Genomic DNA, 27629 nt, shown 5'->3' with positions numbered 1-27629 from the left:
GCACTAGGTATGTGGTGGTTAAATTCTACTTCTAATCAAATGATAAAGAGTGTTGTAAAAGATCTACTGCAAATTTAATCTGTATACCACATCAAAATATTATCTTAATGTTTGAATTTTGCTAGGATATTAAATAATGTCTGGCTCCATTTTCCCCACTCTCCTACAGGGAGCAAGAAGTGTCATTTCTTTAATGAGCAACCTTTATAAGTTTACTTCTTTGAATATTTAATTTACATTTATAAACATGCTATGAAATTATAATGGGACTGAAGTTTTTTAATTATAAAGTTTAAATGGCCATACCCTGTCTAAGTTTTCCTGGACCAAACAAGTGTTAAGATAATGTCACTTATTAGTGAATGTGGGGTGTTAAAGTCAGTATTAAAATAATTCAGATTTTGATAATGCTTGATAGTAATGATGTAAGATTTTGCATTAATGTGATCATGTAATTCAATTGCTTTATCTGCCCTTTGCCTTCATCTGTGCTAAGTAGAGGACTTCTAGAATGAGCACATCAGTTGTCTTAGAAATACTATAAGACCAGCTATAGCTACAGATGCCAGGACAGCTGCAGCTAACTGTTGATATAATGTTATAAAATTACACCTATTTAATTATTAAACGTATTCTGAAAAAAGAAAGAAAGAAAAATGAAATGGGTACACATAGAGATGTGAGGTTTAACATAACAGTTTTCATGAAAGGTATCCCTTCAATGCTAAGGAAGATGGACTGCATTAGATTAGTCACAGCAGATGGTGACAGTTGCACATCCTGATTCAGCTAATTTGATAATAATTATACAATTCCTCCCCTAAAACGTGCACGCTGATTGGCCAGCCCAACCAGCGTGCCCGTTGTAAATCCCTCAATATACTAACGGAAAAAGGTCGGGTCGCCCGGACTTTTTCCGTTAGTATAAAACAGTGTCTCGCTATGTTAAAAGAGTTTAACATAGCGACACAGGTTTAAAAAAAGCAACGGAGATCTCCGTTGCTTTTTTTAAAGCTGGCTCGCTATGTTAAACTCCTTTAACATAGCGACACAGTGTGTAAAAGCTTTTTTTTTAAAGCTGTCTCGCTATATTAAATGGGTTTAACATAGCGAGACAGCTTTAAAATAAGCAATGGAGATATCCGTTGCTTATTTTAAAGCTGTCTCGCTATGTTAAACCCATTTAACATAGAGACAGTTTAAAAGCAACGGAGATCGCAAGATCTCCGTTGCTTTACTGTTCGCTATGTTAAATGGGTTTAACATGGCGAGACAGCTTTACAATAAGCAACGGAGATCTCCGTTGCTTATTTTAAAGCTGTCTCGCTATGTTAAACCCATTTAACATAGCGAATAAAAGCAACGGAGATCTTGCGTTCTCCGTTGCTTTTGCCAACTCTGATGTACTGTGCAGGCGCCAGTACATCAGAACTCGCAGAATACCAGACAGCTGCGGAAGGGCAGTAAAGAGGCATTATACAATGCCATTATTTAAGAAAAGTAATTATTTCTTTTCTTAAATAATGTCATTAATATAATAACACGCCTGGGTGTGGGTAATGCTGGATTACCCGGTTGGCTTTGTTTGGTCCCTCGGGCTTAGCCCTCGGGACCAAACCACGCCAACCGTGGTAATCAACATTACACACCAGGCGTTATTGCTATATTATTCACTGCCCTGGGAAGGATTCTGCAACAGAAATATCATGATCATTGTGGGGTTTGGAAAGATGAGGTCTGGAAGCAGAACCAGGACTATTACTGTACTAAATATCAATGTGTAAGAGACTTACAAAGCAATATCCTGAAAAAAAGAATGCTTACCAAACTAGATGATGTGAAGATAAGAACAACTGCACCCATGTTAGTCATATGTAAGAGCAACACTCTACAGTAGCACCTTACTGAATTAGAGGGGAAAATACTGTGTTCTCCAGTACACAAGCTGAAACTCTAAACTGATTTTGCTTGGAATAATAGATGTTTTACATCTCTTACACCAGGATTGTAGATCTATGGACTGTTTTAAACATTTTTGCATAATCTCTTGCATAGCAGAAAGTAATCCTTCTTTGCCCTTTCTTTAAAGTGGGCTGATGTGTGCAGTTTATTTTACTTTGGAGGGATTCCTGTAGCGTTAGTTGTTTCATAGATATTAAAGTCTAAACCTTTGTTTATAAAATAAGCATGCTTTTTTTTCTCGTGTGCTTGTTTGTCTGTTGATATAAATAAACTGAAGAAAAAAGACTGAAAGTATTTTCTCACAAATTAGTCATGTAAATTTGTTTTTTTCATGTTAGAGTGGCGGAAACCTTGTAGCTTGCAATTACTTGGGGAAGAGCCAACAACATGGGCATTTTTTGACATTTGTGTGTAAAACAGCTACCTTAGCATTTTCTTCCCAACATGACTGTTACCTATCAGTTTTAACCTGACGAATGAAGTACTATACCCCATGTCTACAAAATTAGTATCTATTCTACATATATGTTTGTATTTTGATAACGCACTTCATGAAAGATCATCATAAAAATGTAGACAGTTTAGATTCATTTAAAGTATGACATCTGAGAAAGTTCCTACTTATAACTTATATACTTCTTTCTAGTAATACTGTTTCCAGTACTAAAGCAAACTATTTTTAATAATTGTAACAATGCATCCAAGGTATCTAATATGTGTATCTAGTCTTAATTTACTGAAGCACACCTTATGCCTGTCAACACATAGGTACACATTAGCTGTATACAGCTCAGCAAGCTCCTGCCTGGTGCCCTGTAGAGTTCTACAGCAGCAGAGAGACAAAAGAGAGACTTTGGTGTGATTAAGTATAATTTTCTGCATTTTTTACTGCCTTTAGCTAATTCTGCCTAAAACACAGATTTTCTAGAGTTTCTGTGATTTAAAAAGCTTGTTTCAGCTATATATTGTACTTATTTTACTGCCTGCACTTTAACAAAGTCGTTTTTGGGTTTAAATTACATGTTTAACTGTTGTGGGCTACACACTCAAGTGTGATAGCCATTTCTGTGCATTTAAAGTGGGTTTTTTTTTATTGTATCTGCTTTATTTTCTGAAAAAAAAAACAAAAAAAAGTACTTGTTTTCCTACCTTTCTAAGCTAGTATAGTCTAGTTTTCAGGTTAGTGCTGAATTCAGGGCAGTGTTACAAGTTTCTGTGTTTGCCCATACCTTACTTGGATAGAAGGAAGTTTCTCTGTTCACTGTGAGAGAGAGAGCTTTCAGCAGCCTATCTGTCCCTGGAGGAGTGGTTTCAGCCCAGAAATTAGTAGTTTATTGGCCATTTTGGGCTAATTTCTATATCTTTCATTTCCCTGCTATAAAACCCACATTTGCAAGGTTTTTGTGCTAGTATATAGCTCAGCAAGATCCTGCCTGGTGCTCTGCAAAGTTCTACAGCAGCAGAGAAACAAAAGAGAGACTTTGGAGTGATTATCATTTTTCTGCATTTTTTTGCTGCCTTTAGCTAATTCCACCTAAAACACCGATTTTCTGGAGATTCTGTGATTTAAAAAGCTTGTTTCAGCTACATATTGTACTTATTTTACTGCCTGCACTTTAATAAAGTCATTTTTGTGTTGAAATTACCTGTTTAACTGTTGTAGGCTACACATATATATATATATATATATATATATATATATATATATATATATATATATGTATACATATACTTGTTTTTCCACCTTTCTAAGCTAGTATAGTCCAGTTTTCATGTTAGTGCTGAATTCAGGGCTGTGTTACAGATTTCTGTGTTTGCCCATACCTTACTTTGATAGAAGGAAGTTTCTCTGTTCACTGTGGGAGAGGGATCTTTTGAGCAGCCTATCTGTCCCCGGAGGAGTGGTTTCAGCCCAGAAATTAGTAGTTTATTGGCCATTTTGGGCTAATTTCTATCTCTTTCATTTCCCTGCTATAAAACCTGCATTTGCGTGTTTTTGCGTGCCAGGCAGCGCTAGTTAGCTATGGTATAACTATTCCCGGCTTCACAAAGTATACTCTTCAATTTTTCCCTTTGAACTAGACAAACTTTCAACTTAAGCACTCAAACCATTCACTTCTCATCCTGGCACTTGCTCAAAACTTATAGCAAGCAGTAATAAACCTTAGCACTAGACCACCCTTACTGTAGAGAAGGACAAGGCTCTCTATTCGATCTTACCTGCCAATCAGTAAAACAGTTCACTGTACCTATCCAGTCATGTCCAAAGGGCAGCTTCAGGTGTACTCTCTGGTCCAACTGGTGATTCTGGGCATTTTGAGGCAATGTTACAATTGCCTCATGTACACAGACAACCCTCTCCTCCTTCCACCAAACACTAATACATGTGAAAGATGCAATTATACAGCCAAACTGGAGGCTAAGCTCTCTCAACCCAAGACTGGACCAGGCAGTCAAGAGGAGAAGGGAATTACTTGCATCACACCACCATTCTCACATAAACCTATGAAACCAGCACCGGCAAAAAACACACATAAATACATGAAAACATACTCAGAGGCTCTAAATAAAAATCTGCAAAAGCAACAGAGACCTCCAAAGCAGACAACCAAGCAACCTCCACCCCCCCCCAACACAAACCATGAAACACATACTTCACAAAACCAGTGTGCCACACAATCACAGCCCTTAAGACAAAATAACATACCCAACACACTAGTAATAGGTGACTCTATAGTCAGGCACACTGACGTCCCACTCACTAGGTTGAACAAGGAGAAGGTTACTGTTAGCTGCCTGTCGGGTGCCAGGACCCACCACATAACACAAGCACTCAGGTCACTCCAGAACAAGTATATGACTATAAGAATATGACTCTGTCATTGTCCATGTTGGTGTGAATGACCTGAGCCGCACCTCCCTGGACTACATGAAAAGAGACATGGAGGAGCTCTCTGATCACAAAGCCCAGGCCGGTATGACCAAGACCCTGAGTAGCACCCTGCCCTCACCAAGAATGATACCACGGTATAGAGAAAAAAGTATCAATTTAAACAATTAGCTAAGCTACTGGTGTCAGTCAAAGGAGATCCAGTGTCTGTCAGCCTGGGATGACATGCTCGACAAGCCACATTGCTTCGCTAGAGACGGCTTGCACCTTTCACCCTTAGGCTTTCGAATACTGGCCAAGGCTCTTGCCACCCCCATAGAGTCTTTTTTAGGCCAGAGTCAAAAGACAAACTCACCACTGTAAATAGCACAAGTAACAAAAAACTGAGGGTAATGCTACTCAATGCCAGAAGTCTAAACCTCAAAATGCACACACTCGAGGCACTCTTCAGTATGGAGAAAATCGATATATGTGCAGTAACAGAAACCTGGTTTAAGGCTCCAGAGAGCACCCCAGCACTACCAGGCTACAACTCATACCATACATTTTTGCCACAAAACCCAGACCAAAATACAAAAGGTGGGGTAGTATCCATATTCATCAAGGATACCCACACCTCCAGGTTAGTGGCACAGTACGATGCTTCAGAGATCATCCACGTGCAACTAACAACGGGAAAAAACTGTTATTCAAATTATAGCCTGCTACAGATCACCCACCATGTCCCAGGACCCCCACTCCACATGCATGGAAACACTGGGAAACATAAAGGTCCTACCAAACACCCTGATATTGGGTGATTTCAATTACCCAAACATTAACTGGGAGAAATACTCAAGTACACACTCCCTTGCTCAACATTTCCTAGAATTTATAAACTCAAATGCCCTGGATCAACTGGTCAACACCCCCACCAGAGGTGACAACATATTGGACCTTGTCATCACCAACATGGGCGACCAGTGTTCCACACTGGAGGTCAACCCCTCGCTGGTTAGATCTGACTATAAACTAATCACTCTGGATATCCACATTCCGCCACTACCCCCGGTCAAAGAAACCACCGTGAAAAACTTTTCAAAAGCAAACTTCACGTTACTTAAGACTGAGGTGGGAAGTTTCAAAGGCCCTATTCTAAAGGATAACACTGTCCAAACTGCAAAATACTTTACTAATGAACTCTATACAGGCAACTACAAGAATGCATGGATCGTGCTATCCCAAACAAAACCAAGACTCACACTTCCAAGAAAAGGAAACCAGTCTGGTGGACCCCTGCCATAAACAAGCTATACAATAGAAGGAGGAAACTAGCACAGAAAAGAGTAAAATCCCAAGAAGGGAAGACATCCCTGATCAGTATCAGCAAGAAACTATGTTCCCTCATAAAATCATCCAATACTAGCTTTGAAAGAAAAATTGCCATGGACTCCAAAGATAATCACAAGGCATTCTTTAGCTATGTCAAGAATATAAATGTGGCAATTCTCAGATTTGCTCAGAGTTAGTGCAGAATGGCACAAAATACACTGAACCGACCGATATAGCCAACATCCTGACAGACAGGTTCAGTGCAAACTTCACCCCCCTCACACTCCCAAAAGGGCCCATAACTATACCAGAAGAATGTAGTGTCCCTGAAATCACAGACACTCAGGTTAAAACAGCCCTCTCCAAAGCCAAAAACACAGCATCAATGGGACAGGACAGTGTCCCAGGCTGCATCCTACATGAGCTCAAAGATGAACTAATCCCTCACCTAAACACACTGTTTAAACTCAGCCTCTCCACAGGCTACGTGCCCACAGAGTAGTGCACAGCAACAGTTATTCCCCTCTACAAAGCTGCAGCCACAAAGGACAACGCAGTTAGCAAGGCTATAGACGAGGGAAAGGTGGTCCACACAGCCTATATAGACCTCACAAAGGCCTTTGACACCATTCCCCACTCAGGGATTATAGACAAGCTCATCATCCTGAACATAAACCCCTACGTCATGAGATGAGTTGCCAACTGGCTGATGTACAGAACCCACATAGTAAGACTTGCGGGGCGCTAGGTCTGACTCTAAACCAGTTACAAGTGGTGTTCTGCAGGGCTCAGTCCTAGGAACCCTCCTGTTCAGCATATACTTCTCAGAGGTACAGGCAAGCACAGGAGGACTATGGCTGACCAAGTTTGCAGACGACTGCAAACTAGGGGCTATAATTGATTCTCCGGCTGACACAGACATCCTCCAAAAGGGTCTCACTGAGACAGATACCTGGTATCAAAACCATGGCCTCAAGCTAAATGCCAAAAAGTGCATAGTCATCCCCTTTTGAAAAAACAAAGTACCCACAAACTACCACATAGGTGGTAGCTCCCTAAATATGGAATACATAATAAGGGATGTGGGGACCCAAGTACATAGTAACCTCTCCTTTGATAATCACATTGCCAGAGTAGTTAGAAAATCCTTCTATGTGGCCCACCTAATCACAAAAGGGTTTGCATCCAGATCGAAAGAGATCATTGGGCCCCTCTACGCATCACTCATCAGACCCATCATAGAGTACAATGCCCCATTTGGGATGTACCTTACAAGACACCTGCAACAACTGGAAAGACCACAGACGTACCTCACCAAGAGGATCACTGGCCTCAAACAGATGCCCTATGCAGCTCGACTGACGAAACTCACGCTGTACTCAGTTGCATACCGCCTACTCAGAGGTGATCTCTGCCTGACATACAAGGCCATGTCCAACCCAGAATTGATGGACATGCTCCACCTAAAGAAAACCATATCCCCTCGAGCCACACGCTCCAGGGATCTAAACCTCACCACAACAATAAATAGGACGTGCTGGAGGGATAGATTCCTGTCCCAGAGACTTCCCATGCTCTGGAACAAGATTCCAATCTACATTAGGCAGAGCTCCTCGCTAACCCTCTTCAAGAGAAACCTTGACGAGTGGACGGGAAACATAAAGTTTACCCCAGGGATCACTTCAGTGGGTCTGCTGGACAGAGGTACAGGGAACTAATCTAAGGGGACGGCGAAAGCCGACACATTCCGGCTAAGCTTATAAATGCCTTTGGGCAGATAGCCTAGTTCTACCTATGAACCAATGAACCTAACTATAGACATTTTCTGTCACAAAATTTTAAATACAGTGGTGGTGGGGGGGGGGGGATTTTAGTTCTTCACTACTTCTGAATTTTTTACATAGTTTTGTTGATTATGCGCCTTTAGGTATCACTTCACTAATCCACTTCCAGTGCAGCTGCTTAGCACCGACAAATGCTTGGTAGTAATTTAGACGCCTTGTTATTTTTCCTACTTTGTTTTATAGCTTTATTGCCTAAATGTGTTGTTTATGTGTGGAATACCACTGCTTAAAGTACTGTATTTACTACTGCTGAATTACAGGCATTAATGCCCAGACTGTTATTAAACACCTATTAAAATACTAACACCTTCATTTTAGAAGCTTAAAATGAAAATCAGTGCTATGAATATTATGGCATTCTGTACATAAATAATCTACATAGTATTCTTTTTCCTTTTAGATGGTGGCGTGTGTGTCTTTAAATGTTCTGTAAACAATGATACAGAATGTTGTCATATTGGGAAGCAGTGCTTTGTGATTTCTCTGGGGTTTAGCAGTGTTTTGCTGCAATTCAAGAGCCAGACTGGTAAGTAATCAAGAAATTACACATACACAGTGCTCTCTATATTTTGCTGCAACATTATATCCCATAGGACTTGCAAAATGCTACAGAAAATATGTGCTGTGTCAGTGAAGCTGTAATTCTTGGTAGAATTTGGTTCAATTATACACGTTCTGTTCTACAGTCTAGCTTCCTTCTATTTCCTGTTTTATTTATTCTGAAATTCTTTGCACACTTGTAGCATATGATGTGGTTGATAATTAGTGTTCAAATGTTTGCAAATAATAGCTCAGGAAATACCTATTAGAGTCTGCTCCAAACTTTTACAGAACATTTTGTCTGCCAGGTAATAGTCTAAATTCTTCCTGAAATTACTATGCAAAAACTGACTATATGAGTATCAGTGAACATCAGTCCTGAATTATTAACAAGATCCCCAAAAATTTCAGATAGAAAATCATTTGTATTGTTCCATTGTATTCATGCGCTTTTGTGGACACTCATAGAATGAATTTTAACGTTTTTATTAATCTGGATTTGTCATTTCCTATGAGTCAGCTCACCTAAACAATATTATTATACTGTTATTGCAGCTAAACAGTATAAATACTATGTCATTTCCCAGGCACAGCATGATTTTAAACAGTGTTGTGTTGGTCAAAAAACAGCATTTTATCATAAAATAAACTGAATAGAATTTATACAGGGATGAACAATAGAGGTGCTATTCTATAAATGTACCTGGCAGCCTCCTGTGAGAAGATATAGATGTTACAAAACACTAAGACAGAATACAGCCTAGTGCTCACCTTTGAGGCAGCTTGAGTTCATTATTTTATTTTGAGTGGATGCCTTTGAGAAGTAAGGAGATTTCTGTCTCATTGCTTGAGTCTAAAACTGACAGTAAGTGAGAATGTCTAAATGTGATTATGCCCTTACTATGACATCACATTTGTGTTACAACACCGCTCATGTCACTTTACTGCAACAACACTGTCTTCAGTGGTCCCCAGACCAAGAATAATGTACTATCTTTTTACTCTTTGTAATGCAGGCTGAAGTGAATCATTCAAACTCACTGCGCTTTAAATAAACCAAGCATTTCTTCTGCTTCTCTTGTAATGCTCTATTTGTCTTTTCCTAAATGATTGCATCCAGTCCACTTTTAACTTGCATATTATGCCTTGGATCTGGTTAAAAGAAGCACTGCAATTCAGAACTGGACTTCATTTCCACCCTGTATATTTTAGTAGTTATTTAAACTGGCACTGTATCATCTTTTGAAGTCAACTATAAAATGTATTTTTGATTCAGAGCATACTGTGAGTGTAGATGCAGGTGAGGTTTTCTAAATGGGTGCATATAAGACTTAGGCATACATTTTTGATTACCTTAGCAAGAGTAAGTGTAGTGGCATATTGCTGTGTTGACAGTGATGTAGACAGCTCTGCCTTCATTCTGAGTAGGTAATTGCAGTTCTCACAGATTGAGCCAGAGCTGGATTAAGCACAAGGTGACCTAGGCAGCTGCCTAGGGCCCCAATGCTGGCTGGTGGTGGTGGTGGGATGGCATAACTGTCTTTAAAAATTAAATACAAAAAACTCCATCATAGCTGATGTCTCAGCCCCAGAAAACATCAGCATTATCTATTACCCAGTCTTAGGCATCATTTGACCATGATGCAGCTCTGATTGAGCTAAAACATCTATGACAGCACATCATACAACTGCTTAAATATGCCTGTAAGTATCAGCTACTGACTCCATGATAGGAGTTCGCTTATCTGTGTTATATTAGGGAATTGCTAGTGGTTTAGTGAAAAGTAAAGTATTGCAGTACTAACATTAAGATACAGCATAATATTCAGGAATGGGTACTTGATTGAGACAGGAAAACTCAATAGACAGTGGATTGAGGTATGGCTACAAATGCAACAAACTGACAATGTTGATAGCACTGTTTTGTATGCTATTTCCAATAGCTGGATTTAAATATAACAACAGAGCAAAGCTTTGAACGATAAGATTAAAAGAAAAAGAAATCAGCAACTAGAAAACCAGCAATCTTAGCACTATATCAGATACAGACAGAGTAAATGCACACAATTCAGCAAAACTATCCTAAGACTATAGCAGCTTAAGAGTTGAAACAAAAGAAAACAGCATGAACAATTTGTAAACAAGAAGCTGTAGAACACCAACAGAAATGATAGAGCAAAATAAGAGAAGCTTAACTTTTGCTTGCAGTTGTATGAGGTGACACAGGTATGGGGTGTATAAAGTATTACCTGATCAAATGAATGTGTACTCCTATTTGGGAATTCAGCATATGATCCTGAAGTTGAACCTGAGTAATTCAGCATCTGAAAGGTAAAGTGTGTAAATGTGTACGTATTTAAAGTAAACTGTCGCAGAGGGCTCTTAGCCCATGCAGGGACCTGTGAGAGCTCTAGGAAGTAGAAGTAGGAGTGTATCTTAGTTTTATTTTCCATTAAAATCCTGTTAAATTTCTAACTCTTCTAAAATTGAGACTCCTCGCCTGACTCACTGTACACATGTTTTGAACTATCTCTGACTGTCAATATAAGTGTGTGCATTATGTATCTCATTTGTGACTAGACACCTACAAATTGTGTACTACTTCCATGTTTTTTTTTTTGAGCATCTTTTTTCTCCTTCTTTCATTCTGACAGCTGTCCCAGTGTTCCATGTCCAATGCTGGGCATACCAGCACTTCAGTCAACCTCCAATCCAATTCCTGAATTTGTGTCAGGGCCAAAGATTATCTTAAGAAAGTCCTGAGGGGCCAATGATGCCCTTCTTCAAGCCATTTTTTTCATATTTTTGACCTACCCCTGTTTCTCCCTCTCCCCCTCTCTTGTGGAACCTGTGATTGCATTCCAAGGATGGATGTGCAGTGGAGATGTGCAGCATATCATCCCACCTCTACTGTAACTTACCCATGTCTCCACCCTTTTTCCCACTGCAGCTCATCCATGTCTCCACCCTTTCCCTGCCTTGGACCATGTCTCCCAGTGCAATGATCCCAGCCACTTCCAGTGATCATCATAAGTCCACAGGACTAGACTACCTCTTAGTAGATGGTAACGCCCATCCCTCCCTGCCACTCCCTCAGTCGCCTGAGCTGCTAATCAAACCCAGGTTGGCTAGGCTGGATTCAGGGCATTATTCCTCTATTTCACCTGAGCAGCTTACAAGTTGTGAACTACATTTGAATGTGATAATTTTGTGAATGTTTTTCTGGCATTTTTTTTAAATGTAAATATGAACTGTGTATTATATCTAAAAATAATGATTACATTAGTTTGTCAGTTTGTATATATGTGCAACTTGTGTCCAAGCTGTGCCTAGAAAGGGTCTGAGGACCATTCTACCCACCTGGACATTGAATTAATAAATACATAAAACATGTACAGTAGGCTCAGCAGTCAGATGACTCTACCATTCTACAAATCATTGCACAATTCTCTGCAACTGCAGCTTCAGCAGGATGCTGTCAAGGCTATTCTGTGATCAAATAGCAAATCACAGATGTTGCATGGATACACACATCAAAGTTCAGAGCAGGTCACTACATTTATGATCCTATCTATATCAAGTAGGGTAGTGTTAAGAAGTTTGCAGTAATTGACATAGTCCTCACAAGGGAAGAGAGTGTGTTTTCTGGTACCAGGAGATAGTACTTAATGGCTAATTAGATAGAGAAGAGAACACTGTCATCCATTTAGTCTTGTATGTTTGTTGCACTGGTATGTGGACTGCAGCACAATACACAGCTCAGTCAAAATGAGCACCAAGCTGTGCAACCATCTGAATTAAAAATTTGGGTGTCTGACCATTGGCCGCACTTTTAGGGGGAACACAGATGGACATTTCCTTCCTGTGAAACTTTATATGTGTATGTGTGTCTTCTCTACCTGAAGACGTCAGATGTGAAGATGTCTAGATTCAAGCAGTATAATAAGTAAATGCCAGAGTATCAAATGTCATCAGAGTTTCATCATAATTATTCAGAAAATATATTTATATCTATATATAGGTTCCCCTGTACTGCAACTGCCAATTGGCATTAAAAGCTAGCTCACCCTCCTGACCCAGATTCCAGACCAGGACTCAGCAAACACCACATTCTAAAGTGTGAACAGTGTAGGTCCTGCTGTATTTAGCATACTTTGTTCATCAGAACTTGCAAAGTGTACACACTCCTAGGATACCTTAGCTCCCCCCTCCGTAGCTATAATTATTATATATTTTATTTCTTTTCAATCCAAAAGTGGGATTTAAGTCTCCTGATACAGCAAGGCTCTAAAATCAAAAACTGTTTTTCTTCTGCATGCAGCACAGGAAGTGTTACCAAATTAATAGGACATCTTTGACAATACCTGTGCTTGCTGTACCTCCTGATTGTTTCTAGGTCTTGTGGACCTTCTGTATCTCAGTTCAACCTGCTCCATTTGCACTTGCTGCGCTCGTGCTCACTCTGCTCCTCTACCCTGCCCCCATCCCACCCACCCCTGAATTTTATACTTAGAGACCACACCCTTAACCTCCACTTAACACCTCCCACAGACTCAGTTACCCTATTGCACCACAACTTATTACAGCTATTCTTACCACTTCAACTTCCCTTATAATGCTATAGCTACTTAATATACTCCTATCCCAAATACTTGAATAATGAAACATACTGTAATCATACACATGCTAACAACTATGACCTTTATCATCACTATTACTGCATTCTTTCTTCTTTCAGCTTATAACTCTTACCACACCCACTTGCATTACACCAATTCTCCCCCTTGGCGAATAGGTGGAACTAGCTCTCACATAAATCCACTACACTCTCATATAGCTCCATGCCCTCTTAGCCCCTCCCATACTGACTCTCACCTCCACCACTTGCTACCTCTTATTTGTAAATCCCACTACCCCCCAAGATACTCTAAACTAATACATAAGCTTAACAAACTCTACCTACATTTACTGCACCAACTATCATGCTGCGGCGACATTCACCCCAATCCTTGTCCTAACATTTCAAGCAACCCTAATCTATCTCAACCCAACAATCTGCTCCATAAACAAATGTCCTCTCACCTTTTTCTTAACCTGAACGTCAGGAGTATCCTAAATAAAGTCCATGACCTCCATATGCTTCTGGCCCTATATAAACCTGAGATTGTAGTACTTACTGAAACACGGCTAAAACCAGACAACAAAAATGATGAGATTTCAGCTCCTGGGTACAATATCATAAGAAAAGATAAGGTGAGCAAAAAAGGTGGGCGGGGGTAGCCACACTATTCAATAATCATCTCATCCTTGAACAAGTTGATATTGATATTCCTAGCACTGTTAATGCAGAGCTCATCTTCACAAAATTAAAATTAATCCCACACAAATACATTAATATCACAGGCGGATATATCCGTCCAGGTAATAACACCACCACCATGGAAAACCTTTTAGAATTCATCTCTAACTCCCTACCTCAGGAAACTGTGGTATTTGGTCACTTTAACATAGATTGGCTCAACTGCTCTTACAGCAATCCTTATACCCACATTAACCTCCATGGGTTTACCCAACTGATCCTATCGCCCACTAGAACAGACAAAGCATGTAAGCGCCAGTCCATACTGGACTGGATCCTTGCATCCAATCACTCTCTTTCTTCTCAGTTAGCCTGGCTTCCTGACAGTCTGAGTGATCATCAACTAACCTACCTGATAAGAGCTAGACCTCACCATATAAATTAATCATCCTTCAGAGTTGTTAGGAACAAAAAAAAACTTTAATCTTGATAATTTTATTTCCTCCCTAAAATGCTGTAACTGGAAACCATTGACACAACTAACTCTCGATGAAGCAGTCCACTACTTTAACTCAACCTTCTTACAAAGATTAAACCTGCATGCACCGAACAGAACTATTAGAGTAAAGACAAATTATGCCCAGTGGCTAACTAAAGAAACTAAAACCACTCTCAAAGAAAGGGACAAAGCATGGATACAATTCCACAAATATAAAACCCAAACTTCAAAACAAAAGTACCTAGAACTCTGGAATAAAGTCAAGAAACTAATGAAACTAAACAAAATAAATTACTACCAAAACATCTAAGATAAATATACTCACAACCCACAAAAATTCTGGGCCGCAGTAACCCCTATTCTTAAACCAGGAAGAGTTACCTCACCAACCCCAGCAATCCCAAACAACCAAGATAATATTCCCACTCAATTTAATATTTCACCAAAACAGTTCCGGCCCTTGCTGATACCCAAAATAATTCTAACTTCCCTATCCCAGCACCCTCCAAAATACATGCTAACAAACAGGATATTACCCCCAGTTTTAACTTGCATCCAGTGTCTATCATTGCTATTTCAAAACTCCTCCATAAACTTAAACCTACCACCCTAGCTGCTGACAATCTACCAGCAGATTTCCTCCAGTTAGCCTCAGATGCTATAGCCTACCCTGTCACCATCCTCATTAACAGATCCATATCTGAGTGTAGGATACTCACCATCTGGAAAAACTCCCATATAATTCCACTCCACAAAGGAGGTAATTCCATAGAACTCAATAACTATGGTCCCACATCTATTCTATCACCATTATCAAAAATATTAGAAAGAGTTGTCCACACCCAATTGATGCACTACCTCCTCAATTACAATCTGCTATCTGAATCTCAGCACGGCTTCCAACCCTCCCACAGTACCACCACTGCATTGGTGTCCTTTACCAATACAGCCAACCAGCACAGAAACAGTGGGCATTATGTTTCTTCATTATTTTTGGATCTATCAAAGGCTTTTGATATGGTCAATCATAATATGCTTCTTAACACACTATCCACCCTTAATGTCAGTCCCTCCTCAATCTCATGGTTTAATAGCTACCTATAAGGATTGCAACAAGCAGTGCAATGGCAAACCCAACTGTCTACTTATCTATCAGTATATTTAGGAGTCCCTCAGGGATCTATCCTTGGCCCATTACTCTTCCCATTATTCACTAACCAGCTCTCCTCCACTATACCTCATGCCTCTGTGGTGCAATATGCAGATGATACCACCCTCATATTCAATTCACTGCCCCCACACTAAATGACCTTTACTCCCTAACTCAAAACTATTTCTCAGTCGCTGAAACCTGGTTCAGTAACTCCCATCTAATTCTCAACCTAAACAAAACAAAACTTATTTTTAGTCTATGTAGATCTCTACCCTCAACTGACAATTTATCTTAATGTCCAGAAACAACACCAAGATCACCCCCTACCACCCACACAAAACTACTAGGTGTGGAAATAGATAATAACCTGAGATTTGACATCCACATATCCCAAACCATCAAGAAAGTCCACAAAAAATAGGCCTCCTCTATCGTAACAAACACTTTCTCACTAAGCACACAAAAACCACAATTGCTAGAACACATCTCTTATCTACCCTCCTCTACGCCTCCCCTATTCTCATAAATCTACAGAAGGCTGACCTAAACAAACTTGAACCTTGCTACAACAAGATTGCCAGGTTTGCCTCTGGATCCTCACACAGGACTCATCACTGTATACCACTTAAGCAACTAAACTGGCCAGAGCTTAAACTCAAAAGTTCTTAAACTCAATCAACTGTCACTTGTACATAAGTTATACTACCACCCAGATAAAATCCCAGAACCACAGAATGTAATCCAACTCTATAGTATCACTAGAACAGTAAGATATAGTAATAAGAACCACCTAAAGGTCAGTAACTACAATAACTCTGGCGAATCCCTCTTTAGCTGTTCTATTTCTAAAGCTTGGAATACTTTACCTAGATTCTTGACCACTAACAGATCTTCTACACAATTTAAAAAACAGTTGAAAATACATTATATGGGCAACTGGTTCTGCTCCTGTGACTCCCCATGGTGAACAGCTATTTGCAAACTAATATCTGTATTTTCCCACATTTCTTCCTTTTGGTACTATGTACTATATGATTTAATAGCCTATTTCTATCTGTCATGAATATCCCCACCTATTTTAGTTTATCTGAATATACTTTTAAATAAGTTACTGTATTTTATTCCTTACTGTAATATTTGCCCTGGGCAGGCCATCCACTGCCCTGTCACTGTATTATGTTGTAACTGCTGTTAAACGTTGTTATCTGAGTTTTTCTTTACTGTGTTAACATTTTCTATGTGTGCTATACAATGCATTATATTTCTGTATTTCATACTAACTGTTAAGTATAGTTGTAGTTTGGAGCTTTTCTCCCCGGGCCTCTGCTGAAAATGGACCTTTGTCCAGTCGGACTATCCCAGTCAACAAATGTAAAATAAATAATTAAATAAAATTTGAGGCATAGAGCACTGTCTGGTTAAGTGTCTTGCTCAAAGTCACATAGTAGGCTCAAACCCTGTATCCTTAGCTACAGGAGGCAGCTCGTTTGACATCCTGTTTCTTAATCCTCCACACCAACTGCCACACCTCTATTAACTTTTTTTTTTCAGGTGGGGGGGGGGGTAAATCACTGAGGATTATAGCTGGTTAATGTCAGTCACTAATGTTTCATAGTTGTCAATGTTCAGAAAATCAATGTCTATACACCATCGGCTGTTGTTTTGTTATCTTTTTAAGTAAGTTATAGTTATCTGGTACGTAAGCTCTCAGTTGTCTAGAAACTGCTTCCTATAGTCAAAATTATAGGAGTTTGAATCCTACCACCTGCATTTCCCTGTGTGCGACTGTGACAAAGTCACTCAGATTGTAATCATGGGTCATCCCTGAAAAGGGACACTTTTTCCAGTGGATTTACCTGGTTAACAAATAGTTAAAAAATAGTATTTAAAACATGTCCCTTTTGGAACTTTTACCCCCCCCCCCACATTATTTTTGACTTTGTGCAGAATTCTTGCATGAATAAGCTGAGGATTATTTTGTTCTGTTACTTGTAAAATTTTTGTCTTTTTGGCAATTGTTGCAGTCACTAAATCATGACAAATGTGTGAGTTTTAGATTTTGTGACTTTCAGAAAATGCATGCTAATGCACTGTTTTAAGTATATAAGATAAAGATATGAAATAAATTCCTGATTTCTATGTAAAGAGAAACTAGAAACTGCCAAAAGTGCACCAGACAGAACAAAATTAGCATAGATAAAACTTCCTGAAACTTTGTTTATTTTAAAAATAGAGACAAAACATAAAAGACTTCCAGTGAAAGAGAGTTCTAAACGATTAGTGCTTTCAGCTATTCAGCCTTCTTCAGATCATATTCTCCATAGCTCTCCAACTAAAGTTATGTAACAATTCATGCCCACATGCTGCAGGCAATGCCTACTCATTAACCAATCTAAAATCATAGCAACTAATCATACATTTTTAGGGATGACAAGCTTCCTTTACTCAGCCTGTAGTAGGATGTCTGTTCTTTAGTATTTGCTTGAGCGGAACCATTGTATCTAGGCCTGGGGGGGCAATCAGTCCTTAAGTTCACTATCCAACTCACTTCACACATTTCAGTGTGGTTCTTTACGTCTCTGCCCCTTGAGTCTGTAGCAATACATTTTAAAGCTTTAAACATAAAGCTATGATCAGGATAAGATACAATGTGGTAAGCCAGCACATTCTTTAAATCCTTGTGCTTAATATCCTTCAAATGTCGCATAACTCTGTCCTTCAAATGGTGGTCCAGTGAGTCCTAAAGACTCCCGGTCATTTCTTGAGAGGGTTAATCGTACTCCTTGCACAGGGGAGAGTAATTTCTTGACAATCGATGTTATTGATTTGTACTCTTCCATCCCTCATTCCATAGCGTTAAAATGGATTGAAGCTATCATGACCATTAAACAGGCACCTGTTGGAGACATTCTGATGGTGAGGGAGTTATTGGACATCATTCTGACCTGCAATTTTTTCTCCTTTAACAACCGTTGGTTCCACCAATTAATAGGGGTCCCTATGGGGTCTCCTTGTGGGGCCAGCATTGCCAATTTGGTGATGACCTACTGGGAGAGAGAGTTTGTTTTCCCTAATCCTATCATTCAGGAGAAAACCCTGCTTTACACTAGATTCTTGGATGATATTTTTATCATCCTACAGGGGGAGAGGGAAGTGGCTGAGACACTGTCAGATAGTTTCAATAACTCCACCAGTTTTTTGAAATTTACATTCAATTTTTCCAAGGAGAGGATCTCTTATTTAGATGTGGAGTTATTTAAGGATATCCCTCTAGGCTGTTTTACTGCCAAAATTCACTGCAAAGTAACTTTTTCTAACAGTTATTTACATTTTGAGAGCAGTCACCCCTTCCATCAGAAGAGGTCGATAGTAAAGGGGCAGTTGGTGAGGGTGGCGAGGATGGTGTCCAAGTTCAGCGACTTCCTTGAAGAATGTGAGTTTATTCGTGGCCTTTTTTTGAACAGGGGATACCCGGACCATCTCATATCAGAATTGGTCAAGGAAGTTTGTGGTAAGAGGAAGAATGGGTTCTACGTACTAATTTTGGGCAATAATGTAGCACCCCAGAACCCCGAACCATCCCATATGCAAGCCCATGAGAATTACCTTTGCAGTTTTATTTCAACTTTCAGTGTTGATGCAGGGGACATTTCCTCCATCATAAAGAAAAATTGGAGTATTTTACAATTAGACATGCAAGGTAACTCACGGTTTGAGATTACACCTAAGGTGGTGTTTAGGAGGGGGTTGAATCTGAAGAGTATTCTACAGATGAAATCGAACCATGCCCCGGTTAGGGGGATGTACAAATGCAATATGTGTAAATACTGTAGGTTTATTAAAGCAGGGACCTTTTTTAGTATTGGGGAGACCAAATACACCATCAGGGGTAAATTTAACTGTGCCAGTTCACATGTGGTATATTTAGCTAGGTGCTCTTCATGCCTGGTGTTTTATATAGGAAAAACTGACATGAAACTTCAGGAACGCCTTTATGAACACCTTTATGCCATCAAAAAAGAGAAGATGGAGAATGCACTTGCCAGGCATGTTAAGGAATACCCGGGTCATGAATTTTCTTTTTCAGTCATTGATCAGGTAGTTCCTTCCAATAGGGGGGGTCCAGATACATTACTTTTAGAACAAAAGGAATTAATTTGGCAGCTAAAACTAGAAGCTTATCATTATCCAGGCTTAAATGGAATGTTATCCATTTCTTGTATTTTAAAACTAAGAGGTTTGGTTAGGTAATTTTATTGTATTTATTTTTGTAGATTGCATCCATTTTAATTTCTTCACCTATTTTTATCTATTTCAGCATGGCTTACAAAAGTATGGATATTCCTTTACTGCTTGTGCAGTAAGGCTGAGTCCTCAGGGAAGGGTTTGAGTGGGTGTTGTGAATGTATTGGCTTAATTGCTAAGTAGTTATATGATTTATGAGCTTTTTATTAAGGTGTAAGCTGAATGCGTTGTTTGTTTTTTCTGATGAAGTTGGTGTGGGACACTGACGAAAAGCCTATTTCTGTTGAGCTTAAAATAAAATTTGAACTTGCAATTTATCAGCATCACTGTGTCTGGAATTGGTGCATCTGCTGAGGTTTATCATCTTGCAGGCTTCCTTTTTCAAGTTTGATTTAAATGTTAAATGTTAACTATGAATGTATTTTTAATTTAACTTGTTTTTTGCATTCATATAGGTGTGAAATGTACTGTATTGGGCTACAACAGTCTGTTTAGTACTTAGTGTATGATTTTAACAGCGGCAAGCTAAGATACATTTCTGGGACATTATTTATGAATTTCTTTATTCCCTTGATGTCAGCAATATCTGAGGTGTACAGTTATGCATGTGGCTGTAATTGATGTGTGTGTGTGTGTGTGTGTGTGTGTGTGTGTGTGTGTGTGTGTGTGTGTGTGTGTGTGTGTGTAGGGGGTCTGTGTGTGTGTGTGTGTGTGTGTGTGTGTGTGTGTGTGTGTGTGTGTGTGTTTGACCCCACCTCTGGACCCCACCCAGTTCGGGTTTGTAAAAGGCAGATCATGTCTCCTAAACCTGATAGACTTCTTTGAAGCAGTCAACAAAGCCGTAGACAAGGGTAAGATGGTTCACACAGCCTATCTAGATCTCGCCAAGGCTTTTGACACCATCCCCCACTCTGGAATTATAGATAAACTCACTAAACTAGGTATAAATCTCTATGTCACAAGATTGGTTGTCAACTGGTTCACTGACAGAACCCACAATGTGAAAGTAGCAGACTCCAAATCTGACTTCAGACCAGTGACAAGGGAAACAGGACTATTCGACCCAGGACTGTTCGACCCCGGACTGATCGCCCCCCGGACGGTTCAACCCCAATGCATTTCTATACAATTTCATGTATAAATTTATATGTGTTTTTTTAGTGGACAGTTCAACCCCGGACTATTCGACCCCAGACTGTTTGACCCCAAATATATTTTAATAAGTACATTTTCATTATTTTATTATTCATTCAATTATACAATAAATGAACTGAAACTCTTTGATTTTAAATATATTTTATTTTTATACTTCTATTATTTATTTATTTAATGATTTCATTGTTTAGTATATATTTATTACATAAACATTTAGACTTGTTGACCTTGACGGTACTTTTCCGTTAACGGGTTATGGTACATTACAGTATGTAAGGGATGCATGGGGAGTCTATATAGTGGAGGTACCTTGCAATTCAGTACATAACTAACAAATGGAACCTAGTGGACGTAACTATCAACCTCAGTGCAAGACGTTGGGACAAAGTCAAAGTAACGGGAGACAAAGTTCCAACATCACGGATTACTTGCTACCTCGTATAAACTTAGAAAAATCATAGGACAACAGGTTTTCATGTAGCATGCATTTTCTAAAGGATGTGATGTCCAAAATTCAAATGTTTGTCATTATTTAATTACATCCCAAAGGATCTGCCAAACAACCACACATTTCTTTGAGGAGAACAACAAAAAATGACTTAAAAATCTGGACATTCTGCGAAAATCTGGACAGGTGCAACGTAAAAAAAAGTGAAATATGTCTTTTATATGGTGCTGTAACCACCTCAGCAAACTAAATTTGCAGCACCCACAATCTAAATAGGGGAAATGACTTCCACAAAGAGATCAGTCGCCAGTGTATTCCCCCAGGATTCTGTGATGACAGCTTTTCTGTTTGGCTTTTACTTCTGTGAAGTGAAGGCTGATACCAAGAGGCTCTGGCTGAGCAAGTTTGCGCCATTAAGGGAAAAAGAGCTTTTGCTTCTCTGAGGTGAAGGCTGATATCAAGGGGCTCTGGCTAAGCAAGTTTGCACCATTAAAGGAAAAGTAAAAGTACCATATTCCATTAATGGGGCAACAGTCCTGCTGCAAAATGTAGATGGAATAGTCAGCTTTTAATTTACTTACTTTTCGTTTTGTTGGTTTCTCGCTCTTACTGGCGGCATATCACTTTACTCAAAGCTGAAGCTCCTCACCTCTTCCCATAATGCTCTGCTTACTTCTCCAGACTGATTGAGGCTGCTGTTCGGGTCCAACCGTCTGGGGTCGAATCAGTCGGGGGTGAATCGGCGGGGTCAAAATGTCCTGTAACCGTGACAAGTGGAGTATCACAAGGTTCAGTCCTAGGTCCTCTCCTGTTTAGTATCTACTTTTCTGAAGTACAGGTTAACACAGAAGGCCTTTGGCTAATGAAGTTTGCAGATGACTGCAAACTAAGAGCCATAATCGAAACTCCTAATGATGCAGACATTGTACAAAAAGGCCTCATGGAGACAGATGCCTGGTGTCAAAGCCATGGCCTCAAGCTCAATGCCAAAAAGTGCATTGTCATCCCTTTTGGTAAAAACTCTGTACCCATGAGCTACCACATAGGTAGTAATCTACTTAACACCGAAAGTGTGATAAGAGACCTTGGGACACAGGTGGACAGTAGTCTCTCCTTTGATAATCACATCACCACTGTAGTCAGGAAATCCTTCTACGTGGCACACCTCATCACAAAGGTTTCTCAACCAGAAAAAAAGAGGTCATTGTTCCCCTCTACTCGTCACTCATTAGACTCATTATAGAGTACAATGCCCTTTTAGTATGTACCTCACAAGACATCTACAACAACTGGAAAGGCCACAGAAATACCTCATAAAGAGGATTACCGGCCTCAAACAGATGCCCTACGCAGACCATCTCAAAAAACTCCAGCTTTACTCCATTGCATATCGCCTACCCAGAGGCGATCTCTGCCTAACATACAAAGCTATGTCAAACCCAGAGCTGTTGGACATGCTCCACTTAAAGAAATCCCAATTCCTCCAAGCTACACACTCTAGGGACCTAAACCTTGTCACTACAATAAACAGAACATACTGGAGGGATAGATTCCTGTCCCAGAGACTTTCCGTACTCTGGAGCAAACTACCTATCTATATCAAACAAAGCTCCTCATTAGCACTCTTCAAGACAAATCTTGATGATTGGATGGGAAATAGGAAATTCACCCCGGGGATCATCTCTGTAGCTCTGCTCGACAGGAGCACAGGAAAATAATTTTCTTGGGTGGTGAAAGCCAGGGTACCTTTTTGGCTAGGCTTATATAGGCCCCAGGGCCAATATCCTAGTACCTACCTATGAACCTATAAGAGAGAGAGAGAAAGAAAGAAAGAACACATGTTAACAGAGGCTATAACTCTCAACTGGCCCTGATTTTTTCTCATCATGCTTGTGGTCTGTTCCTCATAAATTCTATGGCTTTCTGATAAAAGTTATGTGGGGGTTAGGATCATTAAGTAATGACAAGCATGTCAGTTTCAGACTTCATACCCTTCAGAAAATACTTGATAATGACAAATGTGCTATGCTAGTAACTTTAAAATTTTATAAGGCCAATATTTAAAATATGTTTCTAATTTTGGATGTTTGTCTTTGATTCTTGAGCTAAGAGGTTGGGATGGTATGGGGGCACACAAGAGGCTGCTGTGTAAATACACTTCTAGGTCAATGTTTATGCATGTTTTCATTCATAAAGAATAAGGAAATATTTTAGTGAAATACCACAGTGTTTACTCTTCATACAGTATTCTTCAGTACACTTGTTTTTGACATATCTGGGCAAACAAAGAACAGGATTAACCTCTTTGCTGATGACACAAATATAGTTAGAACAGCAAAGAACAAGTTAAGAATAGTATAATGAAGGATTTGTAAATGATGACTAAGTTGACAGAAAGGCAACATTTTAGGGTTCAGTGCCAACAATACAAGGTATAGATGTTGGGCCACAGCAATCCCTGATTGAATTTTCAGCTGTGAGAGTGAAACTGTTGACAAAAAAACAGTAAAAAGATGTCTGAGTAATGATCACACCTGGATGGTTCAATACAGCAGAGTAACAGGGCAATGAGACCAACAAACAGAATACTGGGCTTTATCTTCGGGGAGATAGACTGCAGAAACAGAGTTAATACTTCCACTGCACAATCTTGAGTACAATGTGTTGTTCTGGAAGCCATACAATGGAAGAAATGCCAGGCTACTTTAAGGAATCCAGATAAAAAAAACATCAGAAAGATACATAGGATGGAGAGAAAAAGGATGTGACCAGGGTTTAGAGAATGTGAAACTCATCCCACTAGAGACAAAAAATATGAGAACCGTGACACTGTGGCCAAAATTATGCCAAGGAGATGTGAAGGGGTCATATTGAATAAGGACAGAGTTAGGAATAGGGTACACAGACAGCAGATTGTTGGGACTATCTGCTTCCTGGATCTCTGAAAGTACTCCTTAAGAGAGAACGTAGTGGACCCACAGAATAAGCTGCCAGAATGAGTGATGGAGAAGGAATTCAAAGAGGCATTCCAGATGGTAATGAGACACTCGAGGAAAGGATGAGTGGAAGTTAGAAAGGTGGTTTAATGTTAAATGCACTTAAAGGGCAGATTCAGTCATTCATTGACTCTTTCTGTAGTCAGGCAAATGTAATGTAACCGTAAAGGACCTTGATGAGAAAGAAAAATCAGGACAAGAAAAAAAAAAGAGTCACAAACTAGTATGAGGAATAAAATACACAAGCAGAAATGTCCTCCTTTCAGGGCTAGAATGACATCAGAAACTGGTCAGTATTTACAAATCAATGTGACAAAATATTAAAGCAGAAAAGCTAGGATAGCACCATACCCACAACCTCTTAGTGCAGGAAATCTGGACAAAGCCAAAGCTAATGGGGGGGGGCCCAAAGTTGCATGGGGGGCAGATTTTAATTATTGTTCTTATAAGCTTAGAAAGTTGCTAAAATGACATGTTTTGTGCTAGCATGCAGTTTCTAAAGAACATGAAGTCTGAAACTTAAATGTATGTTATTATTTTATTACTTCAATCCTCAAGGACTTAATAGAAAACCACAAATGTTATGAGGCATGGACCAAAATATAAGCCAAAAAAATATGGACATTCTGCAAAAATGTGGGCAATTGAGAGATATGAATAACACCAGAAACTATTACCAATAATTGGGGAATGTTTTGTGCATTAATAGGTGTGTAAAGCTGGAATTTGAATAATGCTTAGCTTATCATGAGGCATTGAATAAACAAAAGTCCAGCAGCATGAACAGAAATAAAAATGAATTTCAACAAGTACTAGCAGTTACAATTAAAGCTGATCAGATGTTGCCACATTCAGGGAATACAGAAATATTGCAATGAGATGATACTTTCAAAAGCAGTAAGTGCTATTAGCAATAGCTCAGCAACAGCACAGAATGAAGTAAATGACATTCACAATTTACTGGCAGTGATAGTTCTAACCAGGCAGCTGTAGACATGCTTAGTCTAAATTGAAGGCAAAGACTTTAGGTATAGCCACAATCTGACAAAGACACAACCATATAAAAGAATCTGATGACAGAGTTATAAAATTCACCTGCAAAGATAACCATTTTGGCATGCTGACACTAAGTATTGCTTTACCCAGCAACTAGGTGATGAAATGGTATCAGAATAAAAGGATTTTGAATGAACAGACCAAAGTATTCAAAACACACTCAGTTTATTAGTTCCTACACATACAGGACTTCATCAGAATAAAAATGCTTTTACATCATATATACTTATATAAACCACCAATTAAATCAATTAATTAAAGCATTATGCTAGAGGCATACTCTTAAAGTCATATATACATTTTTCTATATATTTAAAAAAAACATTTATTGCTTTTCTGAAAAATCTGGTTGAGAGGTATGGTGCTATTCTAGCCTTTCTGCTTTAATATTTTGTTAGTCAGTGCCTCCTGGTTTTACTGTAAGTCAGAACTCGACCTTAAATGACAAGCAGTGCTAGCATAAATGGCAGATTAAGCTAATAACTGCTAAGGATCTATTAGCAGTGTGTTCCATGGAGACACCTGGCTGGAAGATTTTAATTTGATTCAGGTACTGACTGTAATTTCTCTGATAGGTACTAGAATTCAGAATCATTTATGAGGATGCAGAACCAAGGAATCCAGGAGACAAAATGGCTGAGCAGTTCAAAACTGAAATAGTTAATGGTGCCGGATATTCTGATCAACAGAAGAGTATCAATATTTAACTCAAATGAAGGGTAGAGAATAAACAGCAGCAGGACATAAAACGTTACTGAATATTAAGTCCCCAAAACTGTAAAAGTGCATATGGAATGCCAGAGTGTAAAGATAGGAGAGGCAGTATATCTGTTGTGATGCGAAGGTCCATACTGTAAAACCAAGAGGACAAGCTGCTGCTATGGGATTAATTTTAGTCATAAAACAGGGAGTAGAAACTGTTAATTGCTGATCTCCTGGTTTGCCAAAATTTTCCCTGAAACTGTTAAGGAGTGCAGAAACTGCAAATGCTTCAATAATCAAGATATTACAGTATTAGAGAATCAATCACAGGACCCAGATTCCAAGCAAAGGTCCAGGATAAATCAAACTCCATGACATCTCTACCTTTCAGGACTGTTTAATAGCTATGTGCAGTTACATGGTTTGTTAAGCCTTTAGTTTAATAATTTTATGTCATGACTGTCCAGTACCTTTAATACAAGCTTGGAAGTCTAACGCAATTAAAGAAATGAAAATCTGTTTGTAGCCTAGTAACTCCTCTTTCCAACTATTTTAGCTTTAAGTAAACCCAAGTGCATAGTGCTTTATGTTGCTTGGGCTTTTCATTGTTATGATTTTTATGCATTTTTAAATTTCATGTAGCTTCAGATGTTGCAGCAGACTTCAACCACCCTGGTTACCCAAATCTGTATATGTCTGGTCATTGTTAGATGTCAAGAACCCATCTACTCAGCCATCCAAAATGACCACAAGCTCCTACATATCAGCATGTGTACAGTACTGCTGAAAGAATTCCCTTTTGGTAGCACCTTTGTAATCAATCATTGAAAGGCCACAGTGTTGCTAGCCAGTCAGTCACAAAGCTGAAAAATGTAAATCTTTCCAACTTATAGGAAAATTATGTTGCATTTCCCCCACAAAATGCTGTAGCAGTCCATACCACACTATTGCATATTATCTTCTACACATTTTCTTCTTTTTTGGAACCTCATACTTAAACTTGCCAAAACAGTTATAGCCCCTTTACACTTAAATGCATAAGCAGTATTGTATGCATCCAGATTATGGCAACAAATGAACATTCTCATCAGTGTTGTAGTCCCTGTTCTGCCTTGACCATACCATTTTAACCATGTAACTCTTTATGATGCCTTCTGCCTTTTTGCTGTTCCCAGACCACTGGACTTCCCTTTCAACATTAAAAGAAATCCAGCAAAATTATGACCCAGTTATTGCTTCTACCCAACTTGTTTCTATATGTCTAAATCTTCAAATATTGAAAATAGGAACAAAGACCCATGAAAAGCAATCCAGCCCCAAATCTGGACATCTACTTAACACAAAATTTGAATACCAAATATTATGTAAGTCTTACTAGTTCCATTAGGAATATGAAACACATTCAAAAAACAGAGATCAACAAAAACAATGTAAAAACATAAGCACATTATCAATGTAACAGTATGAAATGCTTAGACTTTAATGATCTATATTGCAAACATTTACCAAACAAGGACATTTATTTTGAT

General features: G+C 39.1%; 1 protein-coding gene across 1 annotated transcript in view; it reads left to right on the top strand.

Moving 5' to 3' along the window:
• CARM1 (coactivator associated arginine methyltransferase 1) overlaps positions 1-27629 on the top strand; it is a 1187823-nt gene that overhangs the window by 164807 nt on the left and 995387 nt on the right. The window contains exon 2 of the mRNA XM_044061097.1: positions 8408-8533. Coding sequence (XP_043917032.1) covers positions 8408-8533 — 126 coding nt within the window. The remainder of the gene's footprint in view (positions 1-8407; positions 8534-27629) is intronic.

The sequence above is a fragment of the Protopterus annectens genome, chromosome 2.part0 (assembly GCF_019279795.1).
Source record: "Protopterus annectens isolate FY-2018-M chromosome 2.part0, PAN1.0, whole genome shotgun sequence".
Taxonomy (NCBI): Eukaryota; Metazoa; Chordata; order Ceratodontiformes; family Protopteridae; genus Protopterus; species Protopterus annectens.
This window is presented reverse-complemented; position numbering and strand designations above follow the sequence as displayed.